This window comes from Acipenser ruthenus, chromosome 8, assembly GCF_902713425.1.
Source record: "Acipenser ruthenus chromosome 8, fAciRut3.2 maternal haplotype, whole genome shotgun sequence".
NCBI classification, from domain to species: Eukaryota; Metazoa; Chordata; class Actinopteri; order Acipenseriformes; family Acipenseridae; genus Acipenser; species Acipenser ruthenus.
The window spans coordinates 35523155-35541577 of NC_081196.1; the positions used below are offsets into that span (position 1 = coordinate 35523155).

At 38.4% G+C, this 18423-nt stretch overlaps 1 protein-coding gene across 4 annotated transcripts; it reads left to right on the forward strand.

The window, feature by feature from the left end:
* Window positions 1-6038: 6038 nt before the first annotated feature.
* On the forward strand, window positions 6039-18245 carry LOC117406803 (uncharacterized). 4 transcript variants are annotated; one of them, XM_034922394.2, is made up of 11 exons: window positions 6039-6311; window positions 7475-7574; window positions 8171-8346; window positions 10015-10243; window positions 10532-10649; window positions 13115-13179; window positions 13569-13691; window positions 13801-13956; window positions 14466-14640; window positions 15135-15365; window positions 17950-18245. In XM_034922394.2, the coding sequence occupies exons 1-11, from the start codon at window positions 6264-6266 to the stop codon at window positions 18005-18007; spliced, it is 1479 nt and encodes a 492-aa protein (XP_034778285.1). In that variant the 5' UTR covers window positions 6039-6263; the 3' UTR covers window positions 18008-18245. The 4 variants fall into 4 exon arrangements, with proteins under 4 accessions (XP_034778285.1, XP_034778286.1, XP_058884852.1 ...); XM_034922395.2 differs by having other exon boundaries at window positions 14469-14640; XM_059028869.1 differs by having other exon boundaries at window positions 8234-8346.
* The last annotated feature ends 178 nt before the right edge of the window (window positions 18246-18423 follow it).

The following is an 18423-nucleotide window of genomic DNA, read 5'->3' on the forward strand; positions in this document are numbered from 1 at the left end:
GCTGCTGATGGAAATGAACAAGTCTGATTTGAAAATGCTTTCAAGTGAGTCCCAGTGGCAGATGGAAATGTGGTATGGAGTAGTACCTACTATCAGCCCTCTTTGAAGGAGGTGTCCCTACAGCTAATACAAACAAACTGGACAAACTGGACTGTTCTCTGATAAAGTAATTGTTGACCATTGTTGGTGTATAACACAAATATATATATATATATATATATATAAATCCAAGACAGTGAAACATGTTAAGGAATCAACACAATGTGGCCCCAATAGTGAAGATCTAGTTTAAACACTGAAGTCAATGGAATAGGCACTGTAAAAAATGTGTACAGTGCAGTATATGAACTGAAACTAAAGAAAATTTCCTTTCACTGCAACCCAATACACAGGCAAAGCGGGTTAGTTTTGTTAAATGTAATAGATATGAGCCAAGCCGGCAGGTCCCAGAGTGTTTGAGGTTTGATCGCCATTGTCTCTTGAGTCGCAAAGCACTCAAACGTTTCTAGGACGTACAAACTGTCCCAGCCACAACAAACAACAATAAACGACTTGCCCTTCAGCACAGTATGACAACAAAATAACCAGGAAACACGGGTATGCGTTATTATACCAATATATGTTAATTTGCCTCGTATAGATCCGGAGTGATAAAAGGTAAGTTTGTTTTTCTTTTGGAACTGTCTTGTATTATGTTAAAATCGTTATATATGTGTGCACACATGAGATTTAACTAAACACTTACCAAAAACTAAAATTTTCCCCCGTGTTACTTACAAAACACATTTTGTTTGCGTCAGTCATTCATACATTTATAGTTAAAAAAAAAAAAAAAAATATAGAGAGAGAGAGATATGAATACCGTAGGCTTGCTGTTAAAAAAAAAAAAACATAAACAAAACCTTGAAGCTGAAATCTTTTGAATTGAAGACGTAAGCAGAGGGGGAAATAAATACATTTGTGTAGGAGTATAAAGTGAAAATAAAGTGACTGTTACAAAAGTTAACAGAACGCAAATAATAAACATGCAAAGTCTTAAAACGGTAAAAAGGTTGCAAGTTGTACCTTTGTCTAAACCATACATTTAAAATGTTTAGTTTACCTTAATCAAATATTTGAACTAACTGTAATGAAAAGCGGAGCATCGCAAATCGATAAGGGTTGAGATCTCCCAATTTATTTGTATGCAACAGTTTGAGCAATTCCTTCTGTACCCTTGGTGGTAAGCATAGCACTGGTGGTAGAAAAATAAATGCAATGCAAATGTAATTCTGTATTTATTAAGTAATAATACTATGATACAATAAGCTACAGTACTGTAATAGTAAGCCTACAACACATTTAGGACTGTTTTAAGAAGTTGATAGGACTGATTTTTGAGGAGTATTAAAAACAGTTATTTTGAGTTTGAAACAATTCTTTCAGAGTGAAAAATGTTGAATTAAAAAAAAAAAAAAAAAAAAAAAAAAAAAAAAACTTCAAAAGATTGCAGAACAAAAATGATGGTCTCCTTCACCACGTTTATATACAAGGAGAATTCCAGTTGTATTCCGAATAGCTATTCCATGCCGTGTAGACAGGATATTACGAATACATCTGTGAGTATTCTGGACACGTGATCTCGAATTCTCCCCTCATATTCGGGTTACTACTGGAATAGTAGTTAATGTAGACATCTTATTTGGAATAACAATATTTTTATACTTATGTGCATGTGTGTGACTTTTCAACTATCATGTCCAGCATGCTCAATTTTAACGTTGTTGTCAGAAGCAGTATAGATGCAAACACTATAGGGAGTTATATACCATACATAATATTTTATAGGGATGTGTTACAAAATGCGAATTTAATGCAGAAAAATACGTTATATAAAATATCAATTAGGCTATAAAATATTGGTCTCAATTAAACACAATCACAAATAACCAGACAGGGTATTACATACGGAATAATAATTTGTAAAAGAAGATCTCATTGCCCTTGGTTCCTCTCCAATAATAATAATAATAATAATAATAATAATAATAATAATTTCTTAGCAGACGCCCTTATCGAGGGCGACTTACAATTGTTATAAGATATCACATTATCTTTACATACAATTACATTATTTTTTACACATTATTTTTACATACAATTACCCATTTATACAGTTGGGTTTTTACTGGAGCAATCTAGGTAAAGTACCTTGCTCAAGGGTACAGCAGCAGTGTCTCCCACCTGGGATTGAACCCACGACCCTCCAGGCAAAAGTCCAGAGCCCTAACCACTACTCCACATTATTATTATTATTATTATTATTATTATTATTATTATTATTATTATTATTATTATTATTATTATTATTATTATTATTATTATTATTATTAATAATAATAATGATAATAATAATAATAAAGGCTATACATACCAGTATTTGTCGTCAACAACACCCTGCAGTATGAAGGATGGCCAGTCCTCCTTATTCACAAAATCCTGATAACCTTGGGATGGGGCTGGTATTGGGATGTGAGTGCCATCTATGCCTCCCATAACCTGTGGCACTCCATAGCGGGTTTCACACCATCGAGCTATGTCATGTGTGCTGCTTTGTCTTCACAGGGTACTTTTATGAGTTGATTGATAATGTGATGCACAAAGCCTTTGCAAGAACTGTACACAAATGTATGGACAGTTCCTTTATGGGCCCCAGATTGGTTGGCGACCATCCAATATTCAAAGCAGCTTCCCAATTTGTATAGAACTATTGCTATCCACATATTCAGCGGTATTGCCTCACGTAAAACCACATTTTCAGGAGACATGTAAAAAGCAACAGTATCACAATTTCTGAAACGAGGCACAGCTCATTCTAAAATATTCCCACCAATCTTAATATTCCCACCAATCTTTACTATGGATTTTCATCCATGTGGATCTCTTACTAATAAAAATATTAGCAAGTGGAATTAAAAGGGACATCAGTGCCACCGTGCAGAACTGAATATCATCTTCTGCAAGTTCTCGTTTCAGATGAAGCAATACACAAAACATTGCTAATTGTTGCTGTTTATATGCACTTTCAAAGGAAACTAATGTTTCCAACTTTTAAAAATATCAGATGCCACTGTATACACTCCAGACAGGTTATCATATTAAACCTGCTGTTTTGGGTTTAAACACCCTAAGAACAATTCATACCCGTTTTTAAATTTCAGATATCCTAAATCACCAGTCAAACAGACCTTCACACAATGAATTTCAACACAGCAAAGAAACAGCTCGCTAAAAAATCAAGTATAGCTTCTCAAGACACTGACTTTTTAATGAATGAAGCTGCGCACTGCAATGAAACCCTGCAAGCTGCAGATGTGCCTGTAGAGGAATCCAAACAGCTCCATGTGACCGAGAACAGATCATCCAGAGCACCAATGCAGAAAGCATTGAGCCAAGGATCTGTGCTTTGCCCTCACGGCAAGGAGAAGTATTTCACAGGATGTATTGGCGGATCTTCTGAATGTCTGGCCTATCACTGCTCAGTGCACCTTACACAGTCACTCAGTGAGAAGCATTCAAAGTCTCAGCGTTCAAGAAGTGTGCCGGGCCGCTCTCATAGTTTGTCACATCGCTGGAGGGAGCCAACATGTTACCCCTGAGGGAATGGCTGGAGATGTAGTAGAGGACGTAGTTGGCGATGAGCTACTCATGAAACCATCTTCAGGTTTATTTCATCAGTCTAGCTCAGTCACTGCCAGGGCAGCATCAACTGAGAAAGTGTCTTCAACAGCAGAACCTGATAATGGAACTCAGGAAGAAAGGGAAAATGAAGTTCACAAAGCTGCAACTGTTTTAGAATCAAAGATGCCCAATAGTCCTAGCTGTAGTCTAAAACTTTTGCTCTGTTCTCAGATTATTATTATTATTATTATTATTTATTTCTTAGCAGACGCCCTTATCCAGGGCGACTTACAACTGTTACAAGATATCACATTATACATTATTTCACATTATACAGATATCACATTATTTATTTATTTATTTTTACATACAATTACCCATTTATACAGTTGGGTTTTTACTGGAGCAATGTAGGTAAAGTACCTTGCTCAAGGGTACAACAGCAGTGTCTCCCACTGGGGATTGAACCCACAACCCTCTGGTCAAGAGTCCAGAGCCCTAACCACTACTCCACACTGCTGCCCTATTGAGAATACAGCATCGCATATCTCCTCTAGTCTCCTCTAGCAGTAGCACAACAGGGTCCAAGATGGGTGCTTTTGACTACTCTGAGGTAAATGTGGATTTTAAGCTTTCTCTGTTTTCACACATTCTGTTGGTTTTTGAGTAGCTTGCATGTGTTGGGGAAGGAGAGGGAGATGTTACGTTTTTCACACAGATTGTAGTGCATTATTTCTGCAGGTCAAAGTTGCAATGTTGTAGCTGATAAAATCTGCAGTTCTATCAATTACATTTCACAGTGTGTAGATACTGGGACTCCAAAGACTGCATGTGGTAGGTTAAGAAATTAAACTCTCCCTCTAGCGCAAACTACAAAGAGTTTCCATAGCAACACTATTGAAAACAGAACTATCTTCATGCTTATTTCTTGATCTTGGCTGGGGATCCATAGGGAGCAGAGTACTCCAGTGCCCCCTACTGGACAGACACTCTGAATCCAGGAGGAGACTGCCCAGGCTGGGCCCTTGCCTCCAGGGTTCAGTTGCTTAGTAACATCCATGGCTTAGGATCAGGGGGTACAAATAGGTGATTGGCTTGACAGAGAGAATGGAGGTCAGAGAACAAATGCTTAGGGTAAGGCTTACCTTAAAAGATTATTAAAATAATATAAAAACTAAAAGTAAAAAAGATACATTCCATGCATTTTTTTCTCTTAAATACATATTTTAAATAATTGTGTGCTCAGAAATGAAAAGGACAGAAATAAACAGAATTTTGAAAAGCCTTTTTTTTATCTTGATGTTCATACTGAGTAAAGAGCAGAAGACCACATCTTATGTAAGACTTGAGACTGGTCTACAATAGAACTGATTACACCAGTGCTCTCTCACACAGCCAGTAAATAAGCCTATTCTTTTTCTTGCATGTCTGTTTGATTCAAGTACTTACATCTTTTATCCCAAGAATAAAGGTGCTGTACTTAGGCAAGCTAGCTTGACAGCTGCTGCACTGAAACAGCTACCAGTCCCTGGTTTGACTGGACAAGTCTGCAGTTTAACTAGACTGGACGGGAAGGTAAGATTTATTTTCCAGTCAGTATCCATCACATGGGAAAAATTCCAATATTCCACTCCTTTAAAACCAGATATACCAGGTGAGTTAATAATGGTATCATATACACACTTTGACTCAGCCATTCAGCATTGAAAAAAGAGGCACTATAAAACAGTCACTGCCTAGATAGCTTTGCAAACATGCCACAAAAAATATTTACAGTCAAATCCTTTTATTATCACTTCAGTGGGATTGAGCAAGAATTCGGACAATAAAACGGAGATGATTTTATCAGGACTTTACCCATGACTTGGCAAAACAAGCATTTCAAATACAGAAGACGTGTTGATACAACAAGTATGCCTGCTTTGATGTGGAACACAATACCGTTTTTTAAAACTTTTAGTGTTCTAACTTTATATCTGGATGATTTCAATACAGCTTTCTTGGACGTAAACCTAATGTTACTCAATCCCAAAGTGGTATTAAATGTGGTGGAAATCAGCGAGAAATAGAAGTGATATTAACCAGAGTGTGACAGTAACTGAAGTGATATTATCAGGAGCTTATTCCCATTGACTCCCAGTAAATTGTGACCAGGACAGTTCAATGTGGTGATAACAAGCGGAGGGTGACATTAACAGGAGTGACTGTATTTGTAAAGAATGTTGCCAGAATCTTAAGAAACGCACAAGCTAGATTGTAGCCTACCAGGTTTGTATGCACTGAGATGCATTCAGTCACAGCACAGCGGGGGTGTGTGTGTGTGTGTGTGTGTGTGTGTGTGCAGCGTGTGAGATGAGGATTGAGTGTGGGGGGTTGTGATTGGAAGATGAAATGAAAAGTGCTGGCGGAGGTAATCATGCATAAAGCCTGCCTGCCTGCCCTCCAGCCTCCGAGTGACAAGTGAATTGTGAGCCACAAAGCATCTGGCGTAGTCAAAGATCAGAGCTGATGCTCGGTAGAGGAGCTCAAGGATCAGGGCGTCCGAATACTGAGAGCTGCTTCTGTAACAAACCAGGCATTTGGAATCACAGCCACCATTACAAATGTATGCAGTGTTTAGACACGAGAGGACATGGGCTGGAACTAGCAAGGTAAAACAGAATCATCTTCTATCTCCTGTTTCTCATTTTTAAATCGGTCCAGATTTATTGATAGGTTGCTTTACCGATTGAATTGATTGGTCAATGAGCATTTCATTATCTAGATTGGAACTGACAGTCATAGTGTTGTATTATTGCACCCTTTTGTGTTCGGAAAGACTACTGAACAAAAGGAGTTTTGATTATTTGATTATGCTGGAGCTAGCTTAACTTTGCATTGTGCCAAACACCTTTCGGTTCTCGTTATGCAACAGGCACAGACAACAACAATTAGAACAATGCTGCTTCTCTCAGGAGCATTTAGCAAGCCACGGTTTGTTTTTTGTATATAGGAAGTGGGGGAATTACAGTTTGGCCATTGCTGAATAGGGATTTTAACTAAACTGCTGCTGTCAGTGAATGAAATTCGGTTTTGGTACATTTTATTACTTTTTTGCTGAGGTGATTTTATTTTTTGCTCATAGATCTTTTGTTATACTTTTATTGGATCTATCCTGTCTCTAAAACAAATAATTGAGTATTTATATCCAAATTATATCACTGTTTTTGTTTTTTTTGTATGTCGTTCCTGCTTTTCACCTTTAGCATGTCAGTAAAAAGAATGGTTTAGCATAGCAGTGAAGCTTGCAGCCCAACACTGGGCGACATGTGTGTTAAAGTGATTGTCACCAACAAAAGTATTTAATTTCAACTGTCGTGCACTTCCATTTGCTGTATAGGTAAGTTCAAGCTATTCTTTCTGGATAGCAACACACCTAGCCAAGCAGATGTACATACTGCAAATTAATTGTAGACTAACCCACTCTATGGCCTTTTTACACATATCCTTAGAAGGCTGTGTGATCCACTGGTTAAAGAAACAGGCTTGTAACCAGGAGGTCCCCGGTTCAAATCCTGGTTCACTCATTGACTCATTGTGTGTCTTCCGGTTGAGACGTTGTTGTAAGTGACTCTGCAGCTCATGCATAGTTCACACACCCTAGTCTCTGTAAGTCGCCTTGGATAAAAGCATCTGCTAAATAAACTAATAATCCTCTTTTTTTATTTTATTTTTTTAAAACTGTACCGTGTCACTAATGTCCTGATAAAAAAAAAAAAAAATCTTTGGATTGCTTTTATGCAGTTTTTTGTAGTCATTTCCCCGTCTTCCCCAGGAGAAGAAAGCTATTGAAGAGCAAGCCAGAGGAAGAGAGAGTGAATCTGACCAGCTGGCCTTTAACCCATGTGCTGCTTCCGTACTGCAGCGACAGATAGGTATGTCCAGCAACGAAAACTAAACTGCAGGTGTGCTCCTGTTATTTGGCGCTCATCCTTGTTTTGCTATTGCTGGTAACTGATCCCCCCCTCCCCCCTCCCCTCAACATTGTATTGGCACATTTCTTATTACTTTATTGACTTGTCAAAAAATGAGTTGTATGTAACTAATCAGCAACAATCATAAGAAATGAAAAGGATCTCAGTGACTTTACTGAAGGCATGATAGTGGGTGCTTATTGACCAACATGTCTATCCTGGGTGTTCCAAACCCTGGTCACAAGCACTACAATCAGAGTAACAAGAAACAGTGGCCCAAAATCACACTGGACAAGACACCCCTTTTTCCACTCGGACAATGCACTGGGAGCAACATGGTCCTGCCCACACATGTTTTTTGCCAGTCAGTGTAGAACTACTGACTGTTTTGGATCAAGATTTTCCAATACTTCAGCTACTAAATCCATTTTAGTATTTGCTCAGTGCTGTGAGCCTACCGTATATCAACATAATATTTAATAAATCAGGAGGTTCTGAAAATTGTAGGCACACCCTTTGCTGTATTTACACTTTTTTAATGACTGTTCTCTTTAAAGTCGATTTGAAGAGTCATATCAACGATTTACAAGAGGCCAATGAGAATGTTGTCCTTGAACTAGCCAAAGCAGATGAAGAGATCTCCCAGCTAAAGGCTGATATGGCTAAACTGAAAACTGAATACGAAGATAGACTGCAGGACTCCCTACAAAGACATAGCATATTCAAAGAAAAGGTAATTTAAAGCTGCTTTTAGAAAATGACACATTGCAGGTAGAACCAGAAAATGTATAGAAGCTTATAGCCCAGACAAAACCGAACCAGGTAACTACAGACCAATAAGCCTGACTTCTATTATATGTAAACTTATGGAAACTATAATAAGATCCAAAATGGAAAATCACCTATATGGTAACAATACCCTGGGAGCCAGTCAGCATGGTTTTAGGAAAGGGAGATCGTGTCTAACTAACCTACTAGACTTTTTTGAGGATGCAACAATGAAAATGGATAATTGCAAAGCATACGACATGGTTTATTTAGATTTACAGAACGCTGTTGACAAAGTCCCGCATAAAAGATTAATTCTCAAACTGAACGCAGTAGGGATTCAAGGAAATGCATGCACATGGATTAGGGAGTGGTTAACATGTAGAAAACAGAAAGTACTGATTAGAGGAGAAACCTCAAAATGGAGCGAGGTAACCAGTGGTGTACCACAGGGATCGGTATTAGGTCCTCTGCTATTCCTGATCTACATTAATGATTTAGATTCTGGTATAGTAAGCAAACTCGTTAAATTTGCAGACGACACAAAAATAGGAGGAGTGGCAAACACTTTTGCAGCAGCAAAGGTCATTCAAAATGATCTAGACAGCATTCAGAACTGGGCAGACACATGGCAAATGAAATTTAATAGAGAAAAATGTAAAGTATTGCATGCAGGCAATAAAAATGTGCATTATAAATATCATATGGGAAATACTGAAATTGAAGAAGGGAACTATGAAAAAGACCTAGGAGTTTATGTTGACTCAGAAATGTCTTCATCTAGACAATGTGGGGAAGCTATAAAAAAGGCCAACAACATGCTTGGATATATTGTGAGAAGTGTTGAATTTAAATCAAGGGAAGCAATGTTAAAACTCTACAATGCATTAGTAAGACCTCACCTAGAATATTGTGTTCAGTTCTGGTCATCTCGTTACAAAAAGGATATTGCTGCTGTAGAAAGAGTGCAAAGAAGAGCAACCAGAATTATCCCGGGTTTAAAAGGCATGTCGTATGCAGACAGGCTAAAAGAATTGAATCTATTCAGTCTTGAACAAAGAAGACTACGCGGCGATCTGACTCAAACATTCAAAATCCTAAAAGGTATAGACAATGTCGACCCACTACTTGCTTTTACCCAAGAAATAAACAATGTTTTTTTGTTTTTTTTTTTAATGTGAAAAATGCATAATACTAAAATACATAGTTGGTCCCAAACTTTCACACTACTGTACTTAGAAACCTTTGTATTTCCTCATAGGTTTCAAGTTGACATTGTAGATCATTTCTTTGCTAAGATCATAGTGTCATACAAATGTTCCAATAGTGCAACAGAAAAGCAATTTTGTTATATTAAAAGCTGCAGTCAATTGATGATTCACAGTGAACTATAAATCTGTAAAAATCGTATATTAAGTAACAAGACACTTAAAAAACACTGATAACAACAACACGATCACGAAACAACATTAAAACGGCAGGTTCTCGTGTGAGTTTTGAAAAATAAGTACAAGGATGGGGAACTCAAATGCTTTGTTCAGATTTTTGTTGGTTTTAGTTTGTATTCTTTTTTTGCACTAATGATGAACGAGAATAACAGTGTTTGCCATCTCTTTGAAATGCTGGTTTACAGGTCAGTAGAAAGCACGGAGAGCCCCTCAGTCCTATCAGTCCTGGGAACAGCTTGGACCTTCATGGAGAGGTCTGTCAGCTACGCAGCGAGTCATGGAAACTCAGAGAGGCCAATCACAGGCTGAACGAGGAGAACCACTGGCTGCAGGAGGAGCTGTGGGATATGAGGAGACAGCACGAACGACTGCTGAGAACAATACTTAACGGAACAACTGACAGTACAGAGAGAGGTAGGACAAACACACTGAAGCATGTATTCTTATACAAGATGTTACTGAAACCAAATGCACCGGCATCCCTTTGCAAGCTACATTTATAGCTACTTTAAAAGATCTCTACACGAACAATTTGAACACCCCTTTGAAAAACCTGCACCAACGAAGGTATAATGATAGCCAATGTCAACAATTTAAAAGACTGGATGGAAAAATGTAATGTTTGATATGTTTGTAATATTGCAATTCAAACTAGAAAAAAAAATAGATACGTTTCTAAGTCATTCATCTTGTTATTTCAAGGCGACGGTTCTTCACTAGCTCAGATAATTGAACACAATGTGGAGCACAATGGGAAAGTGGATAGAGTGACAAGCCTGCAGTCAAAGTTTGAGAGAATGCCATCCCCAGCACACTGCAGGTAATGTCTGCCAGTCCAACTCACAATCCACTGGTATGCAGAGCTTCACTTCATATTTGTCTAGATGGATGTACCTGTCTAAAACAGGGTTCATCAGTTGTGACTAGAGTTTATAAATAATGTACTCACCTGTTTATGCAACAAGCGTAATGATGCACTGTATGTGAGGACGTTCATCACCTACATCTACAGTACAGAGGTGATAACATGTTGCCATTGGTTACTATTCATCAACTGTCTACCTCTTGAACAGAACTAAAACCAACTAAAAAAAGAAACGAAATTAACTAAACTAACATATAATCGCAAACAAAAGTATTGGCACCCTGGGGTCCCTGAGTGGCTCACCTGATAGAAGCGCAGAGCGAGTCATACAGCGAGGGTTCACGTCCTGGCTGTGTGAAGTCGGACGGTCTTCGCTGGGGACTCAGAAGGAGGTTCGCATTGGCTGTAGCGCTCCCGTGGGTTAGGGAGGTAAAACCGGCAGGGACTGTTTCTCCTCATCGCTCTACAGTGAAACCTGCTGGCGGGGCACCCAGTGATCTCAGAGCAGACACCTGCAGGTCTGGCCTTTGTCCCCCATAGGTCAGTAGCTCGCGGACATCCGCTCTCGAGTTCCTGGGTGAAAAAGGAAGCTGGCTGGTCATGGGATCGGAGGACACCCACTGAATCTTCGGGTCTCCTGAGCCATGTGGGGAACTGCTGCGGTGAGGGGAAAAGCGATTGGGCATTCCAAATCAGGAGAACAAATTATAATTGGACACACAATAAAAAAAAAATCCAAAAAAAAAAAAATCATTGGCACCCTATGTTTATTATACCATAATTCAAGGTAAGAGATTAAGGACAAACATTCAGTAAACTTTAAACACTTTTTAATAAAACAAAAAGCAAAATACACAATTTCCCGTAATTTAACAAATAATCTTTACCAAAACACAAACAAAATTATTTCATTTAAAGTATTTGTTCATGACAAAAGTATTAGCACCCCTGCTGTAGTATTTCCTGTGTACTATTTTTGCTTTTATTATGGCTTTAAAGACATTTATGATAATTCTTAAAGTATTTTACATCTTGTTGGTGAGATTTTTTCAGGTCAGTCCAAAGCATCTCTATTGGATTAAGAGCTGGTGATAGCAAAGGCCATTCCAGAACCTTTATCTATGTTTTCTTCAGGAATTTCGGCCAGGGTGTCCTCGGCTCACCGCGCACCAGCGACCCCTGTAGTCTGGATGGGCGCCTGCGGGCTTGCCTGTAAACTGCCCGAGAGCTGTGTTGTCCTCCGATGCTGTAGCTCTTGGGTGGCCGCACGGTGAGTCTGCAGTGTGAAAAAAAGAGGTTGGCTGACGGCACACGCTTCAGAGGACAGCATGTGTTTGTCTTCGCCCTCCCGAGTCAGCGCAGGGGTGGTAGCGGTGAGCTGAGCCTAAAAAATAATTGGACATTCTAAATTGGGAGAAAATAATTGGCAACGACAAAATTTATATTTAAAAAAAAAAAAGCAGTTTACAACATTAATAATGTCACTTCAACATACTTTGCATAAATTATTTTACAGACCGTGTATTACATTATTGGCAAAAAACACATATACTAATTATGATTGACATAAAACCGTTTAAGACAGTTTAATTTGCTGTAAATACAATACCACTTACCTGTGGATGCTACTGGGTACAATTAGATACGTGATTTTGTTTTGTAGTTCAGTCTATATGTAATAATGGGATGCCGTGTCTCATGGCATACAAAAAACAAAGCTACACCTGGACAGTTAATGAAAATCTGTAGTCTAAACTGTATTTTTATTTTAACATACCAATTGTGCTTAGTTTCCGATTTCCTCATATTTTCCAGTAATTTCTGTTTGTATTCTTTATCGAGATTTTGTGGTGCTTATCATACAGAAAAAGATATTCTGCTCTGCTATAATCAGATGTTCCACTGTCTTGCCTGTGATATTTGACGTGCGGAAAAAAACGCAGCGAATAAACTCGACAGTGTGAATAGCCCTTTAATTTTACTTAAATAAATGACTAACAAATTCTCTACACATGAAACGTATCTATTTAATAAAAAAGGAAGCAATTCAGCCAAACTTTAATTCTGGAACCGCAAGGTATGCTACATTATTGTTTTGACAATTTGACAGAATCAATGAGAATATATAACATGTTTACACACTTAATGTTAAGATGGAAATACTTTTATCATGAACATATTTGAAATAACATGTTTTTTTGTTTGTTTTTTTAATAAAGATTGTTTGTACCAGAAATTGTGTATTTTGGTCTTTGTCATAATTAATTAGTGGCTAGTGTTCACTACATGCTCATATTTAACATGTTTCTTGAATGATCTTATAAGTTGAGGGGGTCAGTACTTTTGTCTGCGATGATAATACTGCAATATTAAGCATATTACATTTCAGAATTCTGTTTATTTCTTCTCTAATGCACCAGGTATAGAAATGTAAAATCAGAACCCAACAATGGACTGGCTGAGATTGAACTGCCATCCTGGGAAGGTAAGACTACATGTACAGCATATTATAAATGACCGTGGGCGATATTTAGGTTTACTTACATTATTCTTTTGTTGTGTTCTACCTTATTAATTTCCTTGTTACCCGGTTTCAAAATCTACCAGAGCTCCATGCAAATTAATCACTGCTGCAGTCTCCAACATGTCCAGCAGAGGGCAGCAAAAGAACAGATATTTAGGCTTGCATACTGTAATTATGGAAAAGCGTTAGTCCCAGGTTTCAGTCCATCACAGTTCACACTGGAAATTACTTTGTAGTCTCAGAAGACTTCCTAAAAAAAACAAAAACAAAAAACACAACAAACCCACAAATTTAGTTAAAAAACAGCCAAGTGCATTACACTGTAAAATGCTGCTATGTTGTTTTTTTAGAGAGAGAAAGGGAACGTGCACAACACAACAGCTCCCCTCTTTCACTGGACAGTGATGGCACAGACTTCCTGCTAGTGGGCTTCAACAAAAGGAACTTTTCCTCCAAACATGTGGCTTTTAAAGGTACACATTTTAATTCAAACAAACAAAGAAACAAACCCTGTGTAGAGATAATCACACTCTTCATTTGACAGGTTATTTGTCACTTGTTTTCTGTTTGTAATGTCTGTAGATGTCCTGAGGAAGCAGATCTCTCTGACTGAGGACAGGGTTCTGGGGGATGCCCCCACTGAGCTGCCGTTATCCTCCACCCGTCCCCCCAGCCCAGGCAAAGAAAGCAGACCTCAACCCCTGGGGCTGGGACGTCCTGCCCAAGAGACACTGCCAGGTAATCCAAGCAAACGGGGAAACAACTACTGAAAATCAAAGGAGCTAAATCTGGAACCATTTTATTCAGTTTCGTAAGTTTTTATCCCTGAATGTTGGAACAATAAATCGATATCACAGTAACAGATACTCCACGATACACACAATACATAATTTTTATACTTAATATATGATTTATAGGTTATCATGGTGCTCGTCAGTATCACCATATTATTAAATACATAGAAATTCAAAGCAGCACAAACATGCACAGTACTATACAAGGACCTTATCATATCTACCACAGTGCTACTGTACCAGGACAACTGGGCAGTAATTGTTATATATCTATTGCCATTACTGCTGATGCTGGGGTCTGCTAGAGTTTTGTCAGGGGAATACACAGTACATATTTTTATATCTTATCATATAAAGGGGAACATGACCCACTCCAGAGAAAAGTAAATACCTGCCCTGGATATGATTAGGCAGGAAGTAGACGTCTGAAGTTTCTGTTCTAATCTCTTTGAGGAGGCCTGCAGGATGATTCAGATGAACTGAGTGATGACGACATGTCTTCAGTTAGTCAGATCACCAATGGCCTTCATTCTCCAGTCCACGGCAGCGCCAACACAACTGCAAGTAAATCTGCCATTGGACATGCCCCTGCACCCTACGGCAGCCAAGCTGTCCTTGGCCAAAGACGGTAAGCTAAAAGAACCACTCGACCAATTGTAATGAAACTTAGTACGGGCATTCCCTGCAACAAGTTAAATCAGGGTAAAAGATCTGTAACTACTTTTGCATGAGTTCTTGTCTCTGATTGGTTGTTCTAATCAATGCATTATCCTCAGAAACACTTGTCCATATTTAATTAAATGTATAATAAACACTGGGAATGTAACTTATGTATTCCAATAAAACCCCCTTCAACAGTACTGCCCTTATCCAAACTGAGGACAGCATCTACTCCAGGTGGTATAAACTCATGTATGCATGTCCCTAGATAAATTCCTATCAAAGGGGTACCCCTGTACTGACATCTGTTTGGCTATTCTATTGAAGGCTATATAACCAACATTTTAGGAAACTTTGCATGGCAACATGTTATAAGGTGCTATTTTATTGTACTTCTTGTGGGTGTAGGTCAGGATTACTGTTAATAACTATAGAAACAGAAACTTTTTGTATGTGCGTCAGATCCCCTCTCGTGGTTCTGCCCAGACGGCCCTTTGCACCACACAGCATTGCGGATTTGAAGGTTGGGAGTCTGGTTAAGTTCTCCTGGCCTGGAGGGAAGATCAGCAAAGGAACCGTCAAGTACCTGGGAAGTCTCCCGGGGAGGCAGGAGATCTACCTGGGAGTGGAGCTGGAGGGCAACGAAGTGGGAAAGCATGATGGGACCTTTGAGGGGATCCGCTGTTTCCTGTGGTGAGAGAGTGAGGGACTGTCTTGCTCGTGGGTGTATATATATATATACACACACACACACACAATGTGTAATATAGAGGGCAGGGAATGAGTGAAGTGTCCCTGGTCATTGGGTGAAGTTTAGTCAGGCAACTGTGGGATGATCTATGTAACCCCTTCCCACCAGCACTTTTCTTGTCGTAGTGTATCATCAATATTCAAAGTGGCCAGTTCTTAATTTGCAATGCAAATAAAACATTTCTAATGTTATTATTCTACAATATAGATATCGCCTTATTACCGAAATTCACCCTGTATTCAGGAATGCCTGTATTATGTTGTTTTCTCCCTCATATACATGTATAGGCCTACTGCATATATACACAAGACAATGTTTTAAATTAAACATATGTCTATACATTATATGTAACACACACGTGTGTGTAATATGCAATTTATATATATATATAAATTATACACAAGACAAGTAAGTCAGCAATATATGTTAATTGGGGAAAAAGTACATCTATCCCACATTGTATTTTGAATTTTGTTGATTTACAGGTTTACTTTAGTCAATGAAATATATTTCTTAGAATCTATACATTACTACATGTAGCCTGTCTTTCGATGTGGCTGTATTGCTATAATTCTGCAAGAACAGAAATAACCAGTGAAAAAGAACCTTATAATGTCACATTGTCCTTACAATTACATTAGGAAAATGGTTATTCATTCCAGTCCACATTTGATGGTATTTTGACTCTCAAAATCTGGTATTTTTTTCTGGCCACATACCTGAGTCGTAAGAGTAACCCAAGTCACTCGTAACATTTTGGAGATGGACTGTCACGGAGTTGTCTTCTTTTTCCCCCCGTGTTGAGTGACTGTCCAATTCCAACAGAGATAAAGCTACGTCTTTGTCCAGGCTGTTGGACCTGCTGTTAAATTCTTCTTGTGCAAGGTCGTCATTTTTGGCTTGATTTACAGGAGTTAAATACTTAAGAAGCTGCTCGTTACTCAGTTCTGATTCCTTTTTTTCTTTCCGATTTTGAGAGCCAGATTCATGCCGATACATTTTGAAAAGCCGTTAACCTGCAATAATACCTGACCTTAAGTGCCCTGCGTATGTGATGATGACCCTACGTGAGGTCTGTATCGGGCACACTGTAGCAAACCTGTTCTACATACGTGATGATGACCCTATGTGAGGTCTGTATCGGGCACACTGTAGCAAACCTTGTTCTACATACATGATGATGACCTGTACGTGAGGTCTGTATCACACACACTGTAACAAACATGTTATGCACCACATCTATTATCAACGTTCAGCATAATTATTATTATTTATTTATTTATTTATTTTTTTAAGTTTAGGGTATGATTTTAATGCAGACAAAATCATACCGTTAGTGAACAAATATTGTCAGAACTTCAAAAGGACGAGTGTTTAGACAATATTCCTGGTTGTCCCCCTGCAGACACCGTCACTGTAAATATGTGTGTGATATTTATTTATTTATTAACACATATTTACAAAATACATTTGACATTCTAACCTCAAATAAACTTACCAATGTTTCAGACAATACAGATGTCCCAATCCTGTGTGTGCAGTGTCTTCAGAACTGGCAAACTTTCATTAGTTGCCTCCACAGCTGGGCATCTTTTCTCTGTTAACTGGTATTTTTCTTATCTAGTCTGGCCAGCTCAAAACACAAATCGACTTGACTTTTGAAGTCACATAATAATATCCCACCCTGTGATACATTAAATAAACACAGATCTTGTGCAATGCACCGACACCACTTTTGTGGTAGTCCAATATGTAGAACTCATTATTGTTATCTGTCAGTTATTGTCATTTGTCTTACCACCACCCCGAACATTTAATATTAAATTCAGGGGTGTTACATTAAAAACAGCCTGCACTATTTTTTATTTTACCACATTGCCAATGACGTACCCACCCTAGAAGGATGAATTAGGACCTAGTCTGTCTGAAAAACACAATGTGAAAACTATCTCTACTGGGGGTTGAGTTTTTTCAAAATGTAAAGTTTTTTTAAATTTTTTTTATACAGATTATTATTTGTTTATTTAGCAGACGCCGTTTTCCAAGGCGACTTAGAGACTAGGGTGTGTGAACAATGCATCAGGGTCAGAGTCACTTACAACTACGTCTCACTCGAAAGACAGAGCACAAGGAGGTTAAGTGACTTGCTCAGGGTCACACAATGAGTCAGTGGCTGAGGTGGGATTTGAACCGGGGACCTCCTGGTTCCAAGCCCTTTTCTTTAACCACTGGACCACACAGCCTCACAGATGATAGACTGCTAACACTGAAGTACAGTTCAGTACAATTTACTATCAACATGGCCTGACCAGATTTGTGAATTAGTTATAAATGTAAAGATATTTTCACTAAATGGCCTCAATGTTTCTGATGAGTGTTCTCATTACATTTTAGTGAAATAAAAAGTTTCACGGTCAGTTCATTGATTTTCCTGCGGTTCACACATTTCAACTTGTTTTCACTTGAAATCAACAGTCACCTCTCACTCATACAATCTAATACTTGCTGGTTTTCATTTTATTACAGCAAACCCAACAAAGGAGTCTTTGTGAGCTTCAGCAAAGTGATTATGGCTTGGGAATGAAGACATTCAGAGACTGCAGTGGTCGATCACCGAAAGGCTCATACTGTTCTGCTCTATTGGATAGCTACTTCATCTAGAGTTTGTTTAAGGAAGTCCTTCATAAATTACAGTAATCTATGCTGGTCCACATACAAGAAGTATAAGGCTTTGTTTGTCACTATAAGGATGAGCTGAATACACATGGTGGTGGATACTTCTTGTTTTCCTTTTGATATTTTTATACTGTGAATAAAATTTGATTGGGTGGTGGTGGGGGGGGGGGGGGGGGTGGGGGATTTAAAAAGAAAAAAAAAAAGATCTACACTGGAATACATGACCCTTCAGCAAAGGAGCAGGTAAACAGAGGCTATCTTCCACCATTTCTTTTATTGCTTATAACAAAAGCTTTGCAAACAATTAGAAATGTCAACAGCACA

Bases quoted from the DNA above. Each gene is read 5' to 3' on its own strand.
- LOC117406803 (XM_034922394.2), top strand. From the start codon at position 6,264: ATGTATGCAGTGTTTAGACACGAGAGGACATGGGCTGGAACTAGCAAG. The intron at 7,575-8,170 runs GTATGTCCAGCA...TTCTCTTTAAAG, and splicing joins CGTACTGCAGCGACAGATAG to TCGATTTGAAGAGTCATATC. The intron at 15,366-17,949 runs GTGAGAGAGTGA...ATTTTATTACAG, and splicing joins GGGATCCGCTGTTTCCTGTG to CAAACCCAACAAAGGAGTCT.